The sequence below is a fragment of the Gadus macrocephalus genome, chromosome 12 (assembly GCF_031168955.1).
Source record: "Gadus macrocephalus chromosome 12, ASM3116895v1".
Lineage (NCBI taxonomy): Eukaryota > Metazoa > Chordata > Actinopteri > Gadiformes > Gadidae > Gadus > Gadus macrocephalus.
Genome location: NC_082393.1, coordinates 1,151,758 through 1,176,699, shown reverse-complemented (window position 1 = coordinate 1,176,699; position 24,942 = coordinate 1,151,758). Strand labels below are relative to the sequence as shown.

The following is a 24,942-nucleotide window of genomic DNA, read 5'->3' as shown; positions in this document are numbered from 1 at the left end:
CCCCCGCATAAGGATATGCAAAACCCTCCGTTCTTGGCTCTGGGCGCTGGGATCCTAATGGCTGCAGCAGCAGTGAAGCCAAATCCGGGGTTAAGACTCTCCCCTTGATTGAAGGTAGAGGGAAGTACATGGGAGCATGTGACCGCGCTATCGACCGCTTAGCATAGCTTAGCTTAGCTTGATGGACCGCCAGATTGTCGGAGTCCATCTCGTTAGATTAAAACGGGTCTGGCCTTGTCTGGAGATGGTGGAGGAGGAGGAGGGGTCTGCGGAGTGTGTAACCATGGAGATGGAAAGCACCTGGTCTCGGGTTTAGTGATTAGGTAGAGTTAAGGTCAGGATCCTGGGGAAAGCAGAGCATCATGGAAATAACCAATCAGTAACCTAGCAGACGTTTTTATTGAGGGTGTTGGTTGGCTTAAGAGGCATCTTGCTCAAGGACCCCCACAGGTAGACCGCGGACATCGGGGTTCGAACCCAGAACCTTTCATCTTCTGGGTGAAGATTCAAACTCCCTCAGCCCTCGCCTTCCCTTGTAGGTTTGTTTGGTAAATAAAGGTTTCCTCAAGGCGATGACACGACGCCAGGAAGCACTCGGCTCGTGGACGTCTCGGGACTCAACCCTGCGACCCCCGGTGTGGGCGGGCCTGGATCCTCCTCAGAGCGGCTGCATTCCTGCTGCCAGCGCCACAGGTGCAGCGGGCTGAACCCTGGGTTCCTGGCGGAGGTGTCAGGCGAGGCCGGACCTGCCCGGTGTGTCGGCGCCAGGGCTGAGCGGCGACTCCTGTACGGGCTCGACCGGGCGGCCGCCGTCCTCCGCCCTGCCGCCCTGGAATGTGCGTCAACACTGAGCTCTGCTCCTCGGGTTCGCCGGCTGGGGAGGCCTCTGAGAGGAGGGCTGCCGGCTGTGAACCCGGGGGACGACGGCTAACGACAGGGCTTACAGCAGACAGGAGGGCAGGTGTGGAGGATGAGCTGGGGGGGAATGCAGACGAGTGGAGCTCAGGTTTAACTCACAACAGTGGCACAGGGAAGTCTAGGGGCCTCAGGACATGGTTCCTAACGTCGGGGTCGTGACCCCACTCGACGCGCAGACGAGGTAGCAGGAGATTGCTGATATGAGCTCAAGATATTTGATGATTCATTTGAGCAAACGTTTCGTTTTTAAAAGATCTCATAGACGTCCTGAATGTACAGACTGCCTAATGATTCATAACCACAAGCTCGTGGGTAGTAGAGGGATGCGATTGCGGTTATGATTACAATTTGTAACCGGAGGACAAAAGTTCAAGTTTGGGTCGCAAGGATTTTCAGAGCTGGAAAAGGGTTCAGGGGTTAATAAGGTCTGGAACTAATGGGTTAGGGGGTTCAACACCCATCCCCCACACACTGCTCCTTAATGACCTGTCTGTACTGTCTAACCCCAACCTGCTCCTTAATGACCTGTCTCTGTACTGTCTAACCCCTACCTGCTCCTTAATGACCTGTCTCTGTACTGTCTAACCCCTACCTGCTCCTTAATGACCTGTCTCTGTACTGTCTAACCCCTACCTGCTCCTTAATGACCTGTCTCTGTACTGTCTAACCCCTACCTGCTCCTTAATGACCATTCACTTTGGATTAAAGCAACTGCTAGATGAATAAATATTCCAATCATACCACATTATTATAATAAACTCTCACCTTTGGTAAACTCTACACTGGAGTAATCATGACGTTTTACGAAGTTTTACGGTTTGTTGTTTGGTCGGCTCTTTTTCCGCCAACAGAACAAGTTTGTTTTTTAATCACTCAACACAAACCGAACAAAGATGATCACCGCATTCATAAACAAACGCGGCGAAAATAATCTTCCCTCCGTGTTCCCCGGGCGGAGCGGCGCTGGCCCTAATCAAACTCACCGGGAGCCGCTGATTAACGCTCAAATGAGCGGTTGTCTCTCAGAGGACGGCAAAATACTTTTTCATTTCCAGCTTCAGATCCGGAGCGCGATGCCGACGCCCACACACACAATCAGCCGGAAAATTAATAATCATTCCGCAGGACCACAATAAATCATTAAACTCTGGACAATTAATAACAGGGGCTCGGTTTGGACGCGCTGTAATTACAACACTTCTGATGCACATCGTCGGGATTTACATCCGACACGATGGATCTGTTCTTGAGTGCGAGCGCTCGTAGCTAATGTTGTTAGATTGAATATTGTATGGAATGAAAATCTATTCGGCGAGTCCACATAATATATAATTTAGACAGATGCCTCTGCCGTTAAAATGATTGACTGTGTCTACACCGAAGTCATCCTTAAAGACAACGTACTCGCACTGCCTTTAAACACGCTGCCTCTGACACGCCTTGGTAGCTTGAAGCCAAATATAGCAAGTGTGAAAATGTGATTAGTTGGGTAATCTAACACCGCAATAAAACCTGACTTATTCCCAAAGTGAGGCCAAACCCCATCAGACCGTTCTGTTTACTCATAAACATAAGCTGACAGTATAGCGGACAAAATAAAACATTTAGACAGGTTTAAATAGTGACTCTGTCGATATGAAAGAGTAACTAAACACTAAAGTCAACATCAGCGACTCTGGGTCCCCAGCAAGCAGCTGAGCTAGGGGCCAAATGACTAAGCTAGTGGCTAAATTGCTAAGCTAACGGCCAAGCAGCTAAGCTCGTGATCAAACGGTTACAATGGCCGCCAAAAGGCTAATCTAGGGGACAAATGGCTAAGCTAGGGGCCAAACCGTTAACTTAGCCCTGAGTTTAGCAGTCAAGCTTCTTACTCAACTGGCCTGGGAAACATTTGAAAGGGTGACAAAACACTGAACTACAAAATGGTGAACAGCACCAAACACGGTTGACTATCAAGTGGCATCATAGCCTCTCTGGTAGCAGCTTCACCCTGGCACTGATTAGAACCTTTCTGACAAAGCGCCTGCAGTTGCTTGGCTTCACCAGAGGTGGTGCTGATGTTCCCCATGCTGTTAAGCTTCAGGTAGTTGACAGGGGAGGAGGGAGAGCGAGAGATTTGTAGGAAGAAACGGAGAGAGAGAGACGGAGAGAGCAAGGGCTAGGAGGAATAGAGAGAGCCAGAAGGGGAGAGAGAGGAAGAGAGAGGGAAAGAGTGGGACAACGATGGATAGAGAGAGAGAGAGAGAGAGAGAGAGAGAGAGAGAGAGAGAGAGAGAGAGAGAGAGAGAGAGAGAGAGAGAGAGAGAGAGAGAGAGACATAAACAGGGTAAAGGTAGACCCAGAGAGAGCAGCAGTCCGTCCGTCAGGGTGTGTTGCGGCGTCTCCGTGGGGCTGAGGCGCGGCGTGTCCAGTGATGACCACATCCACTCAGCGGCCGCCGGCCCACGCTGCTGAGTTATCCCGGTGCCGAGCGGCGGTCGCTCCGAGTCCGGCAGGTTACAGTCCTAATTAAAACGGTTAATCACACTTTACTGTTTGTTCAGCACTCGACGCAAACGAAAATTTTTATCATGCGAGTCACGGCCCGCAGTGAGACAGGTGTAGTCTCTCTCCCTCCCCCTCTCTCTCTCTCCCCCTCTCTCTCTCTCTCTCTCTCTCTCTCTCTCTCCCCCTCTCTCTCCCCCCCTCTCTCTCTGGGGGATGAGGAGGTGTTTGATGAAGGAGCAGGTCAGCTACGTCAGGAGTTGGGTGCCACTTTAGGGCAGTGATTATGATCATTCTTGCTAAGTGGGGAGATGTACTCTGATGAGATGTACACTGCATGGACCTCTGTTCTGTTCCCGTTTCACTGCGTTCTGTTGTCTCGTCACTAGCTCTCATTCTTCAGAGAAGATCATGAACTACTGGTGTTGCTCCACATGTTTGACAACTTCAATAAATAAATATTACAATAATGTACACTATAATGACTCCCTCTGTAACTCTTGTAAAACAAATGCAAATGCGGACGTTTGTATACATAACATTCGGAATTGTGTTCTTCTTACCGTAGAAGGCTGTATATATATATATATATGTCAAATGGCAAAAGATCAATTCACTCTGCTGTGATGTTGTGTAACATAGAAGGGAGAAGAAGAGAGGTAGTGCGAGAGAGAGAGAGAGAGAGAGAGAGGTAGTGCGAGAGAGAGAGAGAGAGAGAGAGAGAGAGAGAGAGAGAGAGAGAGAGAGAGAGAGAGAGAGAGAGAGAGATGAAACCTAATAGATATCTGAAGGCCCAGCGAGGCGTCACTGGAGGGGAGAAAGTGAACAAGGGCACCCCAGGGGGTCCGACAACAAGAGCCCGGTGACATCACTTCCTGCTGTGCGGACCCCATTGAAGACAATGCTGCGCCCGGCGGGGGGGCTCCGGGCGGAGACCACTTGTCCGCCATTTTGAGGAAAATCTGGGCAAACAGATTGGAAGATTGAGGGGAGGAAGAAAGGGGACGAAGTCTGGTGGCGCCCACTCCGCCCTCCTCACAGACTCATGGGTTACTGAAGGAGAAATGATAGGGACAGGAGAGAGCTGCCTTTGTTCACTTTGCTTCCCCGAGACCCCGCTCATGTGCGATCGATAAACGACTGGCATTTACACCCTCAAAAGAATAATTCTGATGTATTCTGAGATACTAAGTGCTAGAGTACAGCACACACTGAGAGCCTGTTCTATCAGTAGGAGTAAGAGCTGGATCCTGCCAGCAGAAGGAATAATCTGCGTGGGGGAGGAGGGGGAATACTCCCGGCTCAGGGGAGAAGGACCGAGAAATGAGATTCATATTGCGTACGTTCCATACTTTATAATTACCACTCTTGAAACTTATTTACAGTGAATGTACAGCGCGGCGGTTCACGGCGAATACTTTAGTGCCGTGCTTGAAGTCTTCCAGGGCGTGTTTTCCCATTATGGAGATGATGAAAATAGAGGTAATAACCTTCCATAATAACAACAGCTCACCGGCGCAGGTCAGCTCATATGCGAGCGCTGCCCAGAACAACAGCGGCCTTAAAGGGGAACGGCCCTCCAGGGCGCCACTCCAACCTACACCAGACAGCGCCTCGCAGACGGTGAGCAACAGAGCTGACGAAACAGGCAGGAGAACGTCTGGCCGGGCTTTAGGTTCTCAGAGGGGTCAAACAGGAGCACAGCGCTGTTTTGATCAGGGACTTCTCACTCTGGTCTATAAGGTCCGTCTCACTCTGGTCCACTAGGGCCAACTCACTGTAGAGACGAAGGTGTAGTTCCTCCTACAGCCTTTCGGTGGTTCCGGCTGGGTGGATGCAGAAAAAGAAAACGGGAATAAATGTTCCCACTGCCAATTGCCAAAACCTTGAACAATGGCGGATCCCTACGATGCAACCTACATGTCCAACCGGTTGAGTGTAAACCAACGGGTGACGTTACGGACAGACGTTGGATTTAGAGTCAAAGGCAGAACCCCAGACTGACAGCAGAGAGCCAGGACCAGGGTTGATTGACAGCTAGGAGCTGCATCTGAACTGAAGTGAAGGGCTCTGCATCCTAGACCAGCACTCAGGTACAGGTAGAGCCCAGCTGGACACCTGTCTACTGTCGGTAAGGCTGGGTGTAATGTCAAGCTACAACAAAATGTTAGCATAATCAAGCATTAGCATTGCAATCAAAGCTAATTACATACAATTGAACGGGCAGACTCTAATGCACCCCATAATGTTTGTTTTGGGGTGAGCTTCTGGAAGGATCTTTACTCAAACCTGGGTTTGCGCTGCCTCTCATCCGCTCGGCTCCCAAAGGTCACGAACCAGGAAACAAATGCTTGTGACCTTCTGCCATAATGGAGCTTTACTTCCTGTGCGTGAAGTCGTTTATATTCATAAACAACCAGCGTAATAAGTGCCAATGTGAAGAATGAAATCCGGCGTCGACGACCAATCACAGCGGCCGAGGACGTCTGATGCCAATTCCGGCGTACATTAGCACCCAAACAGGAGCCAATCAGAGGACTCCTACAGGAAGACAGAGCGGCCGACGGCTCGGCCTGATGGGGGTACGGGTCTGAGTGGACTGGGGCCCCCCCCCCCGCCCTGGGGGCCTTCGCTGGAGGACCCCCGCCCTGGAGGCCCCGTCCAGACACCGGCACTTAGCGCCGACGTGACCTTTAATTTCATTCAGACCGTGAACAGAATGGCTTCCACCCGACCCACTCAAAGAGAGAGAGAGAGGGGGGGAGAGAGGGAGAGGGGAGAGAGAGAGAGAGAGAGAGGGTGACTGAGAGAGGGGGAGGGAGAGAGAGAGAGAGAGAGAGGGGGGGAGAGAGGGAGAAAGGGAGAGAGAGAGAGAGAGAGAGAGGGGGGAGAGAGGGAGAAAGGGAGAGAGAGAGAGAGAGAGAGAGAGAGAGAGAGAGAGAGAGAGAGAGAGAGAGAGGGAGAGAGAGCCAGAGAGAAAGAGAGAAAGAGGTAGAGCGAGATAGAGTGAGGTAGAGAGTGGGGGAGGTAGAGAGAGAGAGAGTCCCTGAAAAGAAAGCTCTCTAGATTGGAGACACTCTGGGTTTTTGTTCGACACACACACACGCACGCGGGGGCATTATCTACTCCCGGCTCTAATGACTTCCCACTGAGAGGCGCGGCGGCGGCGGCGGCGGCGGCGGCGCGCCACTCCTCGCGCGGCGGCGGCTAAGAATAGCTTCAGACACAAGGTTATCTCGCCGCTACACTCACTGTAACACGCAATTACCTCCCCGCCTCCATTTTCATTACACAATTATTCATTAATGTCAATTTAATTTTATGCATTGTTCTACATGACCAAAGCCTGATTACACCCACACAGGGCCGGCTCCGGGCCCGGCCGGCTCGCTCGGCCGCTAATTGCAATTTAGCCCCCGACGGCCCCTCCCTCCCAGGGCCCCGCCGTAATGGAGCAGCTGATTCGCCGACAGGTAACGATTGGAAAGACAAAGTGCTTTCTCCCGCTGAATGGAAAACAAATGGCCCTGGTGCTAAGCTGTTTTCTTTGTGATAGCACCGGGGGCATCTGGGTAGGGACAAGTGGTTATACGCTGCTGCCTTCCATTCTATTTGTCTTCCCCTTTTATCTCCAAATAGGAATGAGAAAAGCCCATTAAGTCGAACAGCAACGTCTGAGAATTAGGTGTGGAATGGAGGAAAATAAGTTAGAGGAGGAGGAGTCGTCTGTGTTTAAATGTACTTTGGGGAGATAGAGATCTGGCCGCCGTTCGGAAGCAGCCAGTCAGAGCTCTGCTGCCCGTCTCCCACTGCCTGGACACAATTCTACAGCCTACAATGTGCAGATAGGATGAGTTAATTTGGTTAGATTCGGAATCTAATTTTACTGCTTTACAGGTAATCTGTGTGGTTTGTCCTGGCATCAAACAGAGAAGATGCTGCAAGAAAGTGCAATGATTCATGAACTCTGGTCAAACTACGTTTGGATAAATCCATTTAGAGATATGTGCATACAAGCTGCATTTGAATGCATCTATATCTTATGTCGTTATCTCCCATGTGAAATGCCTGTACTTTTCTTTCCCTGTGGCTGCTTCTTAATTTACTTATTGTATTAAATTGTGCCACACACGGGTCTGGTTGCATTGCCTAGACGACCGCGTGATTTACGGTACATTAACATTTAAACATCGAGTCTGACTGAGAACGACTTCACATTAGGTCAACGTTCCTCCAGGGAACACGGCCCTCTTCAGGTCTTCACCTGGCGCTCTCTTTAGCTGAGACAGAACGGAAGTACAATCCCTCTTTCAGATAAAAGACCATTTGATGAGCATGGCGGAAAAGGTCTGCAACATCTTTGAATAAGGACAACGGTAATTATGTTCTCATTAAATTCAACCCATCTCACGGCCACTTACCTCAGCGAGAAGATTAAATAAATAGTGGTTAGAAGTGAGGCATTGCACTTTCATCCACTTTCAGAAGAAAACAACCAAGGATATCAAACATAATGTTCCACACGGTGAAGGTGACTTAAAGTTACCGTTACATATTGACAATGTTTTTTCTTTAGCTGAGACGACTGAAGAGTTTAGTCGACGTAACCGAAGAACTTCTTCAGCGGAGAACACTTTAGAGTCTCCTGCTACTTCCTCTGGCACGAGGACAGAGCGCTCCCTCTCCGCACAGCGGCCGCCGACGGCGACCTTTCCGTGACCTTTGGGCTTCATCCATCTGAGGCGGAGCGGGGCGGCAGGACGTCTTAAAGTATTAAGAACACAACTGTGCCCGGGCTTTGTTGGCGGGCCCCGGGGGCCCCGACAGCGGGCTGCTCCCCGCTCGGAGGAGTGTTTGTGGGGGGCGGCGTTGGGCTCTCTCCGCCGCTGACTCCCGGCGTCGCCTTTCATTAGCGTCCGTCAGCGTTTCCCCGTGACGGCGGGGACGCGGGGCGTGGCGCCGGTGAAAGGTGCGCCGCCGCAGGTGGAGCAGCGTGTCTGACGACTCCCGCCGAGCAGAGAGAACCACGGCCACGGAGAATCAATTCTCCGTGGCAAACATGAGCGCCCACTCTCCAGCTCCGTGGAATCGTCGCACAAACCTCGGTATGGTGATTTGATTTGTGACGGTGCTGCTGGAGCAGGCGTAGCGGCCCTGTTGACATGGGGCAGATAACATGAGGGGTCTCCAGCAGGGAAAGGAGAACTTCCGACCTGGTGGAAGGGGAACCGCTCCACTATGTCCTGGTCTGGAAAGCGTAGCTGGCGTCCCAGCTCACCCCCGCTCACCTCCGCTCACCTCCGCTCACCTCCGCTCACCTCCGCTCACCCCCGCTCACCTCCGCTCACCTCCGCTCACCCCCGCTCACCCCCGCTCACCTCACTCAACTAGCGCCTGGATGTTCCGTACAGCCGGCCCGGAGCGCACGTGGACTAAAGTGCACGTGGACGTGCCACCGTAAGGTCAGCTCTTCCCGGCGCCGTGATGGATGCACCGCCGAGACGTTTAAGGTGAAGAATCCTCGTGAATCCTCCATGGCGCTGGCTCAAGCCTCCTTCCCTCGCTCATCGCGTCGTACTTCATTCAGAATATATACGGACGTAGTTCAGACTGAACTACGTCCGTTTCCTGTGTACGCCAGAACTCTTTTTGTATGATGACAGAATAATGTTTTGAATACAATACAAGAAATTGCAATGACACAATAATGACTAATCTACTACTTTCGTTAATTCCGCGTTGAGAAAGAAACAACTTTTATTTTGAAGCCCTTTGCAAGGGTGGTAATTATTGTCCATTTTAAGGCCAGGAATAATCAGGACCTTCAGAGGAAAACGAGATAATAAGCATCACATTTGAAAAGAAGCACAGAACTGAAGTACAATCCCTCTTTCAGATAAAAGACCATTTGATGAGCATGGCGGAAAAGGTCTGCAACATCTTTGAATAAGGACAACGGTAATTATGTTCTCATTAAATTCAACCCATCTCACGGCCACTTACCTCAGCGAGAAGATTAAATAAATAGTGGTTAGAAGTGAGGCATTGCACTTTCATCCACTTTCAAAAGAAAACAACCAAGGATATCAAACATACTGTTCCATACGATGAAGATGACTTCAAGTCACCATTACATATTGACAATGTTTTGTTGTGTTTGAGAATGTATCGATCAAATATATCATTCTAGCTTCTGCAGTTACCCACGTGTTGATCAGGAACGCCGGTCCACTACCTCAACAACACTACCTCAAACAAACGCACTCCCGTGCACAACTCTCTGAGCAGAAAGGAGGGCAATCCCCCACTATTTAACACCGCAATAAGGAGGACTATCCCCCACTATATACCACCGCAATCTGCTGCGGTTGGCTCCCGCCATCTGTCCCCGTTCCTCGCGCCGCCTCGGCCATATGCAGATTAGCCCAACTCTCTTGTTATCGGGGCCACTCGAACAATCACCCTATCCCCTCAGAGTGACTATAATCTGGTTAGCCCTCGCCATGGAAACCCTCGCCGTGGAAACAGAGCTAGCTAACAGCATGTGGTGTGACTTGGAGAGAGTAGGGGGGCAGGTGGAGATGGTAGGGGGCCATGGGCAGGACATGTACAGGGTAGGGGGCCACGTGGTGGAGGTGGATGGATGTGTATTAGAAGTGGATGTGCCTGATGGTGGATGTGTCTGATAGTGGATGTGTCCGTTTATAGTGGATGTGTCTGGTGGTTGGATGTTACTGGTGGTTGGATGTGTCTGAAAGTGGATGTATCTGCTGGTAGTGGATGTGTCTGCTGGTAGTGGATGTGTCTGATAGTGGATCAGTCTGCTGGTAGTGGATGTGTCTGATAGTGGATGTGTCTACTGGTAGTGGATGTGTCTGACAGTGGATGTGTCTGATAGTGGATGTGTCTGCTGGCAGTGGATGTGTCTGACAGTGGATGTGTCTGCTGACAGGGGATGTGTCTGCTGGTAGTGGATGTGTCTGATAGTGGATCAGTCTGCTGGTAGTGGATGTGTCTGATAGTGGATCAGTCTGCTGGTAGTGGATGTGTCTGATAGTGGATGTGTCTACTGGTAGTGGATGTGTCTGACAGTGGATGTGTCTGATAGTGGATGTGTCTGCTGGCAGTGGATGTGTCTGACAGTGGATGTGTCTGCTGACAGGGGATGTGTCTGCTGGTAGTTGATGTGTCTGCTGGTTGTGGATGTGTCTGACAGTGGATGTGTCTGATAGTGGATGTGTCTGCTGGTAGTGGATGTGTCTGACAGTGGATGTGTCTGCTGACAGGGGATGTGTCTGCTGGTAGTGGATGTGTCTACTGGTAGTGGATGTGTCTGACAGTGGATGCGTCTGCGGGGGTGGATGTGTCTGACAGTGGATGTGTCTGATAGTGGATGTGTCTGCTGGTAGTGGATGTGTCTGACAGTGGATGTGTCTACTGGTAGTGGATGTGTCTGACAGTGGATGCGTCTGCGGGGGTGGATGTGTCTGCAGAAGACGGATGTTTCTACTAATGGTGGATGTTTCTTCTGGAGGGGCTGCCCTCCACGGTTCATTCTACTTGTCATTGGAACTGGTTTGACTCCAGATTCCAGACGTTAATGTGAGTTTAACCGCTGCCACACGACGGCTTGAAGATCAATAGCAGCGGAGCAGAATCCATTTCTTCTAACGCAGACGAAGCTGTGACTCCATGGGCCGGGAATCAGAGCCTTTGAAACCCCACGCGGAGTGACGAATGTGACCAAAATGCTAACCTCGAGGCTCTGGGGGATCGAAAACACTGATAACACAAATCAAATCGGGATTCAGATTGGTTCTCTGCCCGTTGATGTAGTTGAGAGGGACAGGTCTCGTAAAAACGAATCCACCGCAAAGCAACAATCAAGATCAGTAACAAGATCACGGTCAGTAGTATGACCGCCTGCAACAAGTAGCACACGATCAATGTCTGACTGACTGTATGTCTCTTTCTGTCTGTCTGACTGTCAGTATTTCTCTGTCTTTCTGCCTGTTTGCCTGACTGACTGTATGTCTCAGTCTTTCTGCCTGCTTGCCTAACTGACTGTATGCGTCTATCTTTCTGCCTGTTCATCTGACTGACTGTATGTATCTGTATGTCCGGCTGTATCTGTTTGTTGGTCATCTTACCTTAACTGTACAGTAGTGCATTATCAAGACTTGAAGTATGCATTGCATCATTGGGAATCCAATTAACTCGGCACTAATAGGCTGTAATATAAATACACATCCAGACATCGAGGTACTCTTCACCCATCTATCAAACCTTGAATAACTGAAGTGTTCCTCACCTGTGGCCCATTAACGCTCACCTGATGCACGCACTAAACACAGAACTGTCAGCACTGTGAACGCCAAGTAAGTGTTCTCCGCAACATGGGCTTAGTTTGTGCATTTCTTCCTCTTTCTAATTACCAAAGAACTTCATGATCTGCAGCCGAGATGCTGCGCTTCGTTCCGTAGCTTCAAGCGATTAATAAAATGAAGAGAGTAGAGATAAATTATCTCTATTTCTCCATATGTGTTCAGAAACAAGTCACCATCTCCGGTTTAAAACATATCTAACAACGGTGGATCAGCGAGCATAGTTGAGACACAAACCCAATGTCCATAAGGGCCGTGCATAGCATCATCACTGCAGGGGGCGCTTGGATCAGGGACACTGAGAACATCAAGTCTCTCGTCTCCTCGTCTTCGTCTCAGAACGGAGCGTGTTTGATGATCTGGGGCTGATTGGGGAGGATTCATTAACGACATCACTACTTTAATTTCTTTTTGTCTTTTAATTAAGGCCTCGTTAAATCCACCCTTGGCTGAACTGTGTATCAGTGTAATAAGTGAAGGGAATCTCGCCTGAGGGGAGAAAAACCTCCAGTGAATACCACCGGAGTGTCAGGAGGAAGAGTCCATGGAATCAGTTCCACTGAAACACGCTCACAGTGAAATTAGGAAGACCGTCCTCTTGTATAATTAATATTTTTGATATTGCTGTACTATTTAATTTAGTCAAATCTCATTTTATACAGGGGGCGTCTTTGAGATTCGTCAAGCGACGCTGTCACCGAGGCAGACAATTTTCTACTCATTAAAAGTTTGTAATTATAATATCCCAGCCGCTGTCACAGTCCTCACCAGACAGTGTTTCCACTGGAGCTGGAGGTTTAAACGAGGAAACCGGTTCATGGAGACGGTACGGGAGAGCACTTGTCAGCCCCAGGTGTTGGAGACGGAGAGGAGCCTTCGCCGGCTCCACTCCGGTCCTCAGATCCGAGTGTTGACACTGTCGTTGTCCATTCACACTTGTTTACGTTTTTTCAGGAGCTCCGTTTCGATTCGCCCTGACAAGGTGGAATAAGTGAGTCGGGGATGATGGATGCAGACACCTGTCCTAATGGGCCCTCAAACTGTGCCCAGTAGCGCACGCTACGTTGATAAATTGACAGTGGTTGGGACATGCTCTGCTAGCAGGGGGAAGGAGGGCGCTAGGACATAATCACCCTCCCCATGTTTCCAGCCCGTCGCTAGCAAGGCCTCACAATGACGACATCCCCATAAGTACGGGGAGATCTCATTAATGTGTGATGATGTAAATAAACACTCTCCATCTGAAACGACTCTTAATGTACGCACTTATTGTAAGTTGTACGTCCTGGCAAAAATAGTACTTAGCTTCGTGTAGCCTCTTATCCTAGCTGTCTTTGTTGTGTACGGGGAATGGGGTAACCTAGCAATTGTTAGTGCTTGGCACTTGGTTCTGTGAACATCCTTAATGTACCGGCAGAGATATATTGTTTCTCTTTCTTCTGACAAATGTACATATTGTTAGTTGCTTTGGATAAAAGCGTCTGCTAAATGCCATGAATGTAAATGTAATGAACCCTCTCAGGCCTCACAATGACAGCGCCCCCATAAAGACTTGAAAAACACATTGGTTATAATGTAAAAAAACACCAACAATGTTAACGTTATAATCTAAATAAACAAAGGCTTATCACTGTAATGGCCTTCAGACCTGCGGGCTAAACGTGGATATAACATTTAAAACAAACCAACATATTCCAGCTCAGTATGACAAAAATGATGGCTTGGACGTTATGGTTAAAAGATAAATGTGTGAAACGGCAGAACCCTTTTCTACAGCGCACACACTGACCACACAGCACAGGGCTCCAACAAACCCGGGCTTTGTTTCAGCAGGTGAGGAAACCCAGCTTTTTAAACATCTAGTTAAGACACGAGTCTGGGTAATGGCCTCTCCCCAAGGCCTCACACCGCACCATGAAACAATTAAAATGTTACTGTACAGAAACTCAACTAATTGTAACTCCCGGTACTCAGAGCCCGACTGCTAACAGGCGAGCTAACTGGTAGCGTGCGTCTAATCAGCGGAGGTTTACCCGACCTCTGGAGGCCTTTGTTGGCACCCTCTCCCGTTCCGCTCTGTCTTCGCGTTCTGGGCGCTCTCTCCTCTCTGAAAACACTCATTAGTTCTGGAGCAAAAAAACTTGTTCCAAAAGTAGAAAGGACCAATTTAAAGCGTTTATTTATGGCGTTATCATTCTTTGTTAAAAGCCAATTAGGCGGTATGGCTATGTGGGGATGCTAGCATCACCCCATATAGGTCACTTCACAATAAAAGCCCTCCAATTTCGGTTAATTACAGAGGTTAGTGGAGGGCTTTTATTAGAAAGTGGTGAGGCTCTTTTATGTTCTGTTCATGAATTTTAAGTCCTTCTATGGTCGTCCATTAATATTGGCATAAACACCGGATAACAATAACAAGATTGCGATATAAATTATACAACAGTTTTTTTTCCCACTTGATAAAAAGTAGCAGCATATTTATAAGCTAATAAGCGCTGGGATAAAACAACAGACTTGCTACGGCGCGTTAAGTTATCCCTCATTTCCTCAACATTTTCCCAGGAACGCAACGATTCCACCGTGAGAATTTCAATCTTGAGAACTCTGAATTAAATCGACTTCAATAATTACATCACGGTTACATAAATATATACTCTACACCCCTCATCTGTCATGCTAAGTATTTAATGACGATTTGACACACGTTGCTAGTGTATTGAATCAAACGCAAAAAGAGGCTTTCGGAAATCTAGAACCCTTTCTTATTGGCTATGATTCCTCTCGTTCCTCTCTCAACAACCAATAGCCTGGTTCTTTCGCAGACGGACCGCGGCTATTGGTTGTTGAGAAAGGAATGGGGTGGAGAGAAGAACCTCTTGTTCCAACGCTCTTCTGCGGATACGGCACCTTCTGCACAACTTTATTGTGGGAGCGGCTCGCTGCCATTCCTCCACATCTGCCTCGGTTTACCTGGGCCCGCCATTACAGAGCGGAGCCCGACCAGATCCAGATGTGTTTGTTAACAGCTAGCAGAGCTCGCTGCTAGCAGAAACATCTGATCCTCATCAAGCCTTCATCACCCATCCCCACGGGGGACATTACAGAGCATCTGACCCTTGGTGGACATTCACACCCACCATGAGGATTGGTGATGTTGATAATATGATGACACTCAACAACAGAAGACTCAATGTTTCAGAGAATCAACCTCCCCCTGTGCGTCTGCAATAATACTAATCTGTCCAGGTGCCGACCGTAGGAGGAGACACCTTAATTATCTGATTCATCTTATCTGATTGATTTGGATGAGAGAGAGAGAGAGAGAGAGAGAGAGAGAGAGAGAGAGAGAGAGAGAGAGAGAGAGAGAGAGAGAGAGAGAGGCAGAGACAGACAGGGACAGACAGAAAGAGAGAGAGAGAAAGAGAGACAGAGGCCGAGAGAAAGGAAGAGATAAACAGATCCCAGGTGATTCCCAAGGTGTTCAGGATGTACACAAAAACCCAGATAAACAAACAAAAGGAACAAACACATGAAGACACAAACACGGGATACACACAAACACAAAAAACGACACACAAGTACACAGATACACAGAGAAAAGAAAGAAATACAGATACACACAAATACATGAACACAGATACACAAACAAAAGATACACACAAACAGACCTAGAACCTAAAATGTAACGACAGACCTAGAACCGAAACTGGTTACGACAAACTACTTAATACGATTTCACAAGATAAACATACGGCAACATAAAATGTGATCATTCCCTGAAATCAAATCATCATGCTTCCGCCAAGTACTAAAGTTCCTCAAGACAGCAAAATGGTTGCCAAGCAACACAGGCTGGCATGCTTTGAGATTGGCGGCGCATTGATAGTAAAAATGGATGCCGTGCATTCACAGGTGTGTGTTTACAGTATTCACAACAGCCTCCAGCCAATCAGAATCAATTAAGGACCGGAACTTTCGGTTCGCTCATGGGATTTCCAAGTAAATGGAGGACAATGTTGTTGTTGGTGGAGAGTTGAGTAAAAGTACCAACATCTTTGTTGAAAATGTGTTAAAGTCATCTGTAACAAAATCACCTGAGCAAAAGTCATAAAGAATCTTAAATACGTCACAAACCACCAAGACTATTGTTAGTGGAGGGGGAGGTTCTCATGAGATTAGACACTTTGTGCTCCATTCCTTCTGGTCACTCAGTTCCGCTGGATTCCACTCAGTTCCACACACTTCCTAAAGCACGTCATCAGATAGTACGCCCTCATGTTCAACTGAAATCCCCTTTTCTGTTATTCTCTTATATTGTTCCATCGTCTGCTGCAGTAAATCGGGGTTCCCCTTTGGTTATCAATTATAAGTGTAATTTTAAGAGATCATGTTTTGTGTTTAATTTAATTATCTTTAAATTAAACACAAAACATGAAGCTAATTGGAGCAAAAAGTTAGCTTGTAAGGCAATTACCCTTATTAAATCAAGCAAAAAGTATTTCATTATTTATATAAAACTAAGAGCTTGATAAACAGTGAAAAGATGTTTGAGTACGTGTGTACGCAAGACATTTATTGCGAATGCATATGTGAATATATGTACACATAAAAAAGTATAACTATATTTGTACTGTATATGTAACAATATAAATATAATAACAATTGAAATACATAACTATATCCCTCCATGGTAAAAGATTGTTAATACGAATGAATATTAATCTTAATATTCTACCAAACCCAATCAGTTGGGGCCCAGTCCTGCTCCCAGACCCACCACACCCCGGCTGATTCTGATTGGCTCAAATTGGAGCCAGCTGTCGCCGCCGAGCTACACAGACTCCAGCGAGTGACACGGCTTTGAACTCTGCACCAATCAGAGGCGGTAATTGCACAACATGTGTTTAGTGCTGCCCCTGCAGTGTGACTTGATTGCAGTGTTTAGGTGCTCTCTAATCCCGGCCCTAACCTTTATCCGCACATTAGCCCGCCCTCATTAACATATTCTGTGGCTTTAGAGAAGGGAAGACATCCACGACGGCATGGCAACAGATGGACCAATCAGCGATCTGCGCTGAGTCTTTGATGAAAGAGCCGTGGATGGAGTCTTAACCTCCGTGATGTCGTTGGAGGGCTGTGACGGCAGCGAGCCGCCTGGTGGGTCGGCGTGTGTGGAGGTATGTTCGGAGAGCAGAGTGGACCGCGGGGCTGGTTCTAACGACGGTGTTAATTAGCTAGGGGTCACCGCGGAGACGCCGGAGAACAAGACACGCAGACAGACGCCCGCACAAAGCTCCTCGCACGATCAGAGCGCGTTCTCTCTGAACACGTTGTGACTGCACACTGACATGAGAGGCTGGACGTGTTTTGATTTGAACAACCTGTAGTCTCTAGAACGTTCTTTATTCTACAGACAGGGGCTGCCCTGACAACTACAATATCCTGCCACCTACGTCTTGACGTCTCCCTGCGAACATAAAAACCTTGGTAAGACTTTACCTGGATAGACCACAGTTGAGGATCAACTGATCACTAAACTTCGGTTTAGTGTCGGTTGACACTCACTGGACATGGTAGGTTGACTCAATAAGGTTATCAAGAACATATAATAATACATTTAATTTATATGCACATACATTCAATTTAGTGTGTAGTGGATATTCATTGGTATGCAACTAAAAGTCAGCAAAAACTGAAAAAAAAAAACTTAGCCTTTTTTTAACCCTTTCTTTTCATTTCTATGCAATAGTAAGAGAAACATTTACCCGTTTCCTAAGCTTAATGGCCTTGAAGCTCATTACATAAGAGGCCAATCAACGGCTAGTACTTAAAGGTCAATAAACAAGCACTACAAGATCGAACCCAAACTAATGCAGCGCTAAGAGCAGTCTACCGTCCTTCTCAAGAGGCTCCATTATTATAACTATTGTTGATTTGACTTTGTGCATTAGCCTCTGAATGCCGTCATTAGTCAGTCTCCTTTCTGCTGCTATGGGGTGAGATTGGGCTCTATGGGTGACATATTCTTATCATCCTTTTGGATTTCACAATCTCATCTGTAATCGAAGCTGTAGGTGAGCAATATTTTTACATTATACCGCAAATGTGAAATTGTCCAAATAATCGATGGGATAGCTGCATTAGAGTAATTTTTTCACAAGCTTATATATCCAGACAAACACAAAAGTCCTACGCTGCAAACAGACTGGGTTGATCGTGGCCAACCCCAGTGCCATAAATCCATCCGGACCGCCATAACGACTGTCATATGTAAATCAGCACTTTTGTTTTTTTACAATAATTACTAGCAAATGAGCATAATGAGAGCGCAGCGTAGCCCCATGCCTTCCTCCATGTCCTTTGATTACCCCGAGCCCTCCCCGGGACGCTAGCCTCCCAGCTGGGAGACATGCGCTAGGCTAGCGGCGCCTGATTACGCGGCCGGCTGTCGGAGGCCGGCCGCCGGAGGCCCTGTAGCCGTCGGAGGCAGCAGCAGGTACGGTCGAGGCTAGCCTCCGTCGCGGCCCCCTTCCCTATTAGCGGCGGAACGTGTGCCGGGCGCGTGTCGGCGGCTGTGATTCACACATTATGACTCAGACCGCCGGGGGGGATTCTGATCCGAGGAGGAGACGCTCCGTTCTAACCTTGGAGGCTGCGTCGGAGCGAGCGTTGTCTGGGGAGTAGAGCGCCACGCTAGTTTAGCAGAGGATCCTGCTCCAGCTGTGTTCCTCTCGTCGTCCAGCAGACCGAACAGGACCCCCGACATGGGGAGCTGCTGGTTAGTCTCTCTCCTGCCTCGACGGAGGTTCAGCAGGAGACCATGTACTGGGGGATGCTGGACACACGACACCATTCAGCACTTTACACTCTATCATTACAATTCCAAATAAATATAAAAACATGCCTTTTAATTATGTCAAATATTATATTCAATTATATAAAAATCTTATTTTGATTTATATAACTTTGTATCAAAACTCTATAGCCTTATTTATTTTTTGATTTAACATATATGAAAAACATTTATCTTCACCTCCTCGTGAAACAGATGGCGCGCTTTGGGTATTGCATCGCCATAGAAACAAACTCAGCATGTAAACCATGAACATTTACAGCTTCTGAGGCCTTCAGGAGATGTCGGGAGATGTTTGGCGAGCTCCCCAAGCATTTAACCCTCCCTGAGGGAAGCTTGGCAGCTGTATCTGACAAAGAAACCATTATATTATGGATTATTAAATATATATTATCTATATAAAACTGTACTTATTAACCATATACTTAATCTGTATTTATTAAGCATGTTGAACTTTTGTGTACTGCTGGTGAACACACAAAGCAAATAGGAATCTGAATTAATTTGATCCTCCAACTATCTGTCCTAATTACCCACGTAGTTCTGTGGATGAAATATCATAATAACGAGCATCTCTTAAGGCCAGATGCGACTAGGTTATTTTAATGCAACGTCAATATCTGAGTGCAGCAGAAATCAATGAAACAAACGCTGGAGGATATGACATCATTAGCATCCTCATGTCTTCACCCTTACACGAGATTAGTGGACCTCTCACACACATATAATGGTCTGGGAGTATGAGCGACTGAGAACTAGAGAGACCAGAGACTAGAGACTAGAGGAAAGAGTCTTGAGAATGGAGGCCGGAGAGTAGAGACTAGAGGCCGGAGACTTGAGACTAGAGGCCGGATACTTGAGACTAAAGGCGGGAGACTTTAGGCTAGAGACTAGAGAGGACTAGGGACTCAGAACGGGGACCAGAAACTAGGGACCAAAGGAGACTAGTAGTCATAGGAAACTAGAGACTTGAAAAGACCAACGAGTAGAAGACACTATAGATCGTCAGACACTAGGAACCAGAGTCAGTACTTGTACAATGCAACACCTGTCTCTAAAGGAACTCTCACTGCAGCCAAATACGAGTTTGACTGAAAATAATTGTAACCAAAGGCCAGAATAACCAGGTGGGCTCCGTTGTATTTGCATATCTTATTTAAATCAATACTGACTTTATCAGAAAATTCGAAAAATTTGATTCAGTGTTTGCGATATTTGCTAAATGTTTGTTTAAACATAAGAGAATATCTTGTTCCCACATTTTTTATTTCTTCAATTTGATTTGACATTTATTATGATACTGTATTACCGTTAATAATTACGACATGTGGTCGTAATAGAGAGACAGACTTCTTACAACTTATTCAGATAATATTAACCAGACCTCCAGATGGCTAAATACCCCTACATCGGCCAAAGAAAAGGTCTACTGATGAAGGTGTGTTTTTCTAATAATACTGTAGTTCTAACTGGTATTATTCAGTAGCTGGTAATACCTTCTTATAAATCAGTTTGGGAACGACTGATGACCATACAGAGAAACACAAGCTAAAAACAACAACTCAAAACGGTTCAATCAGTCAGTATTATTGTCTGGAGTTCAACAGCCCAACCGACATTTCCAGAGCCTTACGGTATCGCTAGCCGGGCTAAAACAACATAATAGGGAAACACGGCTCCTTCGAAACCCAAGAACTGACTGCGATTACCTTTGTCAAAAAGCGTTCCTTCATTATCTGTATCGTACATATCTTCTTTTTATACGATTTGCCAACTGGTCTCCAGCACTTAGTTCAGCACTTATCGGCTCTTTCTAGCGCAGGCTGTGTGTCTGACCCGAGCTTCTCCTGGACTCGCAGCACCAAGTAATGAGAGCTTGTTGACAACGCGAGACAACTTGGAGCCCCAAGGGCATGCTGGGTAGTCAGTAAACCATTAGCTGTAGCCCCGGGGAGCACAGCTCCCAGAGAGTGAGTTCAGCATTACCACTTCATCACCAAGTTTCACCGGGGCCCTGAGTCTTGTGTTTTCCTACCAGCTTTGTCTGGCCGGGGAATCCATTGCTCGGTATCGGCTCAGTCTCGTTCCATTCTCCGCTCTGAAACCCGAGGCGAGGCTCAGCCAGAACAAGGCCACAGACATAATGAAGACATCGGATGTAGACGGGCGTCTCGGAGCCCCACGCAGGAAACACCCCGGCTGAAACAAAAGGCGGCCGAGGTCCAAAGCGGACGGTAACAGGAGTCGGTCGGCTGGGAGGGCTGCAGGGAGTCTGCCTCTTGTTCTGCAGGGTGGAGCCCCGACAATGACTGCTGCTCATTGTCTGCCGAGAGGGTGTCCCCTGCTCCCAGGGGTCCAGGTACAGCCACAGGTAGAGCCACAGGTAGAGCCACAGGAAGGACATGACCCCCGGGTTACAGCTTTATACGGTATAGGGGGAAATGTGTCACTTTTAGATGATCCCTAACTATCAGTTCTAACCATCTCTGCAGGGATATTGAACATGTATGTCATAAAAAGATGAAATCTGATCTGTGAAAAGCAGACAATGAAATAGGTATTCAGATCCGGGCATTCTCAGTGAAGCCAGGCCTATTGTGGGGAATCCAAGTGTGAATTTGAACTGTTATTCTGTTCTGATTCGGCCTGTGTTGGCAGGGAAGAATGATGGGGATAGTCCAGAGATCAGCATGAGGAGCGGTATCTGTGTGCTCCTCATGTAAACATCTAGAGGCGCTACAGAAGATCAGCACCAGGAACAAAGCTCCACCAGTGACGGTCCACAAGAGAGCCGGGAGGTCACCAATGAACGGCTCTGCTGCTAATGTTCCGTCACGTTGAAAGCATCTGAAAGTAAACCGGTAGTCTGCGGCCCGTACTCACACAAAACGTGCTCTTTGCTGTTCGATCTCGGTTAGAACACATTATGCTAACGAGTCGGACGCCGTCAGAAGTCTTCATCCACACCGCGTTGTTTCAGAGCTGCAGGGGGAAGAAGGCTGACCTCAACCCGAAGCAAGGCAGCAGCGCGGCAGGCAGGCCGAGCTCGGTGTCTGAGCCAACGTCTGAAAGGTGGAGGTGGCTGATCAGAGACCAGCAGGAGGACGCGGATTGCGTCAGGCCGACTGAGTTCTCATTTATTAGCCGATGTCCGTTTTTCCATGGGGCCGAGGTGTTTAAAGGGGCTCTATTTTACCCCCAGGTGTGATGCTGATTAGCCATTGCAGGCCATTTCCAAATCACCCCTCTGGTGACATCACAAGTGGGCGTGTCCCCAAGGCTGATCCTCCATCTTGAATCCATCATAATGGCTAATCAGCGTCCCGCCTGGTGGTAAAATAGGGCCCCTTTAAGTATATCTTAAGACCCGAGCCAATCAGATCCCGCTCGCATTTCCATATTTATTAACCTACAGGTGACCACTTGTGTAATCTCAGATCTCTTCTGCTAAGAAAAGCCTCCCGAAAAGACTAAAAAGGGCTAACTAAAGTGGTGGGTAGAACGAACCTCACTGGGTCTCTTCTAAACCTGCTCTGGTTACATTTCTTTAACCATTGAGGAGCGCAGACAGAGAGAGAGATAAAGATTGTTGTTACAGTGTTCTTACATTGTCCTAAAAAGTATTGAGATCCAATACCATGAAAAGGAAACCCACCATTTACGTTTTTTATTTGTCGTATATAAACGCATGAAGTATGCATGTTAATGTTCATCATACTTTTTGTATCTAGATGCTTTTATCCAAATTGACAGTGAATCCAGAAAACAGACACACACACACCCATACACACACACACACACACACACACACACACACACACACACACACACACACACACACACACACACACACACACACACACACACACACACACACACACACACGTTTGTATCTACTCCTCCAGATGAAAGTTACAGCCTTTTGAACCAACGCATGTATGTTACAGTGTTATAATATCACAACGGTCCGAGGGACTTTCAGTTGATCGTGAACCGGGTCAGAGACAATTATACCAACCGATTGAAGATTAACCCGTGGCGTCCGCGAGAGGTTGAAGGCACCACAGAGCTGATACAGACGCTATGAACGTGTTACTGAGCAACACGAGCCGCCGCTGGGAGGTGTCTGCCACTAATACCTTAATAAGCCTTCGCTGTTTATTAAGAATTTAAATAAAAGTCTCGCACCGATCCAATTAGCGGGCGAGAGAGGTTCGCACATGGCGAGCGAGCGAGGAGGCTTCCAGAAGGGAGTGCCGTCCAAGTGTTTTGACTCGTGTTTTTACCATCGCCGACAATCTGTCCTAATTCCTCTCGAGTGCAAATTATCAAACTATCGTGGCTGTCAAGACGCTCTCACCAAAACATAATTATAGCGCCGGGCTAATTGAAGCAAAAAGTTTTGCTTCTTCTTTTAATTATGTTATTACAGCCGTCAAACAACGGCTCCCTCACACCTTCGCCCACCCCGCCACGCACGCTAGTCTCCTCTTTCCCTCCATCATCAGCCATCACGTTCCCCGTCCACCGCCGCCACTGCCGTCGCGTTGGGGACGGCGTTCTCCCTCCCCGCGCCCCCTGTCCGTGCACTGCGGTCTTCATCCCGCGCCCCCTGTCCGTGCACTGCGGTCTTCATCCCGCGCCCCCTGGCCGTGCACTGCGGTCTTCATCCCGCGCCCCCTGTCCGTGCACTGCGGTCTTCATCCTGCGCCCCCTGTCCGTGCACTGCGGTCTTCATCCCGCGCCCCCTGTCCGTGCACTGCGGTCTTCATCCCGCGCCCCCTGTCCGTGCACTGCGGTCTTCATCCTGCGCCCCCTGTCCGTGCACTGCGGTCTTCATCCCGCGCCCCCTGTCCGTGCACTGCGGTCTTCATCCCGCGCCCCCTGTCCGTGCACTGCGGTCTTCATCCCGCGCCCCCTGTCCGTGCACTGCGGGCTTCATCCCGCGCCCCCTGTCCGTGCACTGCGGTCTTCATCCCGCGCCCCCTGTCCGTGCACTGCGGTCTTCATCCCGCGCCCCCTGTCCGTGCACTGCGGGCTTCATCCTGCGCCCCCTGTCCGTGCACTGCGGTCTTCATCCCGCGCCCCCTGTCCGTGCACTGCGGTCTTCATCCTGCGCCCCCTGTCCGTGCACTGCGGTCTTCATCCTGCGCCCCCCAGGGCTGTAAATTCTGAGAGCATTTGGACACAGTTGCCGGGGGTTACAGCCGTATGCTAAGGAGGCGTTGCTCTAGACATTTCCTGGTCTGTAGAGCGGGTTGCACCATACATCACCCTTACCCCCCCCCCCCCATCCCACCACTATCTACGACCTCTGCTACCCCCCCCCCCCCCCCCCCCCCCTCGCGCCAGGCCTCGTGGTAATGAGCCCGCTCGCTCCTGCCACGATTTACGACACCTTTAAAATTCTGATTGCTTTGAATTTGAGAATTATTCATAAGATCCCGGCGTGATTTGTCAGACAACAAGTGCTGTTTTTCCGAGGACAAATGGGTTTTACTTGTGGAGCTTCAGATGGATTCCCGCTTCGCTACTTAAAATAAGACATTTCTATGCAGCGGTGTCTGCAAAGAGCTTTTAATTAAAGACAATGTGGCCCGCCTGACAACGGGCAACAAAGTTGTTGGTTTCCTGTTTCTATACGACATTGTTCCCGCGTGCGGCGAACACACGCAGCAATGGGGCGAGGGGGGGGCGTCCCAGCACACCGTGGCCCGTTGAGCAGACCGCCCGGCTGTAGAGAACCCCTCCGCTAACACACGCAAAGCTGGGACGTTGAATGGGTTCAAATGGCTGAGACTATGGATCCCACGGTCACAGGACAATTCCACCACTAGCTCAACAACAGTGGGTGTTCAGATGGACAGATGTTTGTATCAGTGGGCCGTTCCAGCGGAGAAACTACAGAGAGAAGGAGCAGAACTCATCTCCTTCATGTAGCCTAGCGTTAGCCGCGGCTTAATTAACTCATCTCGTTAAGGCATCGCGTCATTTTCAACTTCAGTGGGTGAGTCCCCAGCATGCGTGTGTGTGTGTGTGTGTGTGTGTGTGTGTGTGTGTGTGTGTGTGTGTGTGTGTGTGTGTGTGTGTGTGTGTGTGTGTGTGTCTCTGTATGTGCTTCTGTTTGTGTGTGTGTGTGTGTGTGTGTGTGTCACCCTTGTGGTGAGATGCAGCGTCACAGAGATTATTTGTGTGCCGCCGGGGGCCGGTGGGCGTGCATGCTGCTGCCCGGATCATCTCTCAATTACTGCCCCCCCCCCCGGAAGGGGCGTGCACGTGTGTGGGACCAGTCATGTCTACCAC

The 24,942-nt window shown here is 48.6% G+C and overlaps 1 protein-coding gene across 1 annotated transcript; it reads right to left on the bottom strand.

Moving 5' to 3' along the window:
* Positions 1 to 208: 208 nt before the first annotated feature.
* Positions 209 to 18,919, bottom strand: LOC132469332 (uncharacterized). The gene is made up of 2 exons (XM_060067302.1): positions 18,431 to 18,919; positions 209 to 975 (listed from the first exon to the last, which is right to left on the bottom strand). The coding sequence occupies exons 1-2, from the start codon at positions 18,637 to 18,639 to the stop codon at positions 618 to 620; spliced, it is 567 nt and encodes a 188-aa protein (XP_059923285.1). The 5' UTR covers positions 18,640 to 18,919; the 3' UTR covers positions 209 to 617.
* Positions 18,920 to 24,942: the final 6,023 nt, after the last annotated feature.

Bases quoted from the DNA above. Each gene is read 5' to 3' on its own strand.
- LOC132469332 (XM_060067302.1), bottom strand. From the start codon at position 18,639: ATGGTGTCGTGTGTCCAGCATCCCCCAGTACATGGTCTCCTGCTGAAC. The intron at 976-18,430 runs GTTAGAACGGAG...ATTCCCCCCCAG, and splicing joins GCTCCGACGCAGCCTCCAAG to CTCATCCTCCACACCTGCCC.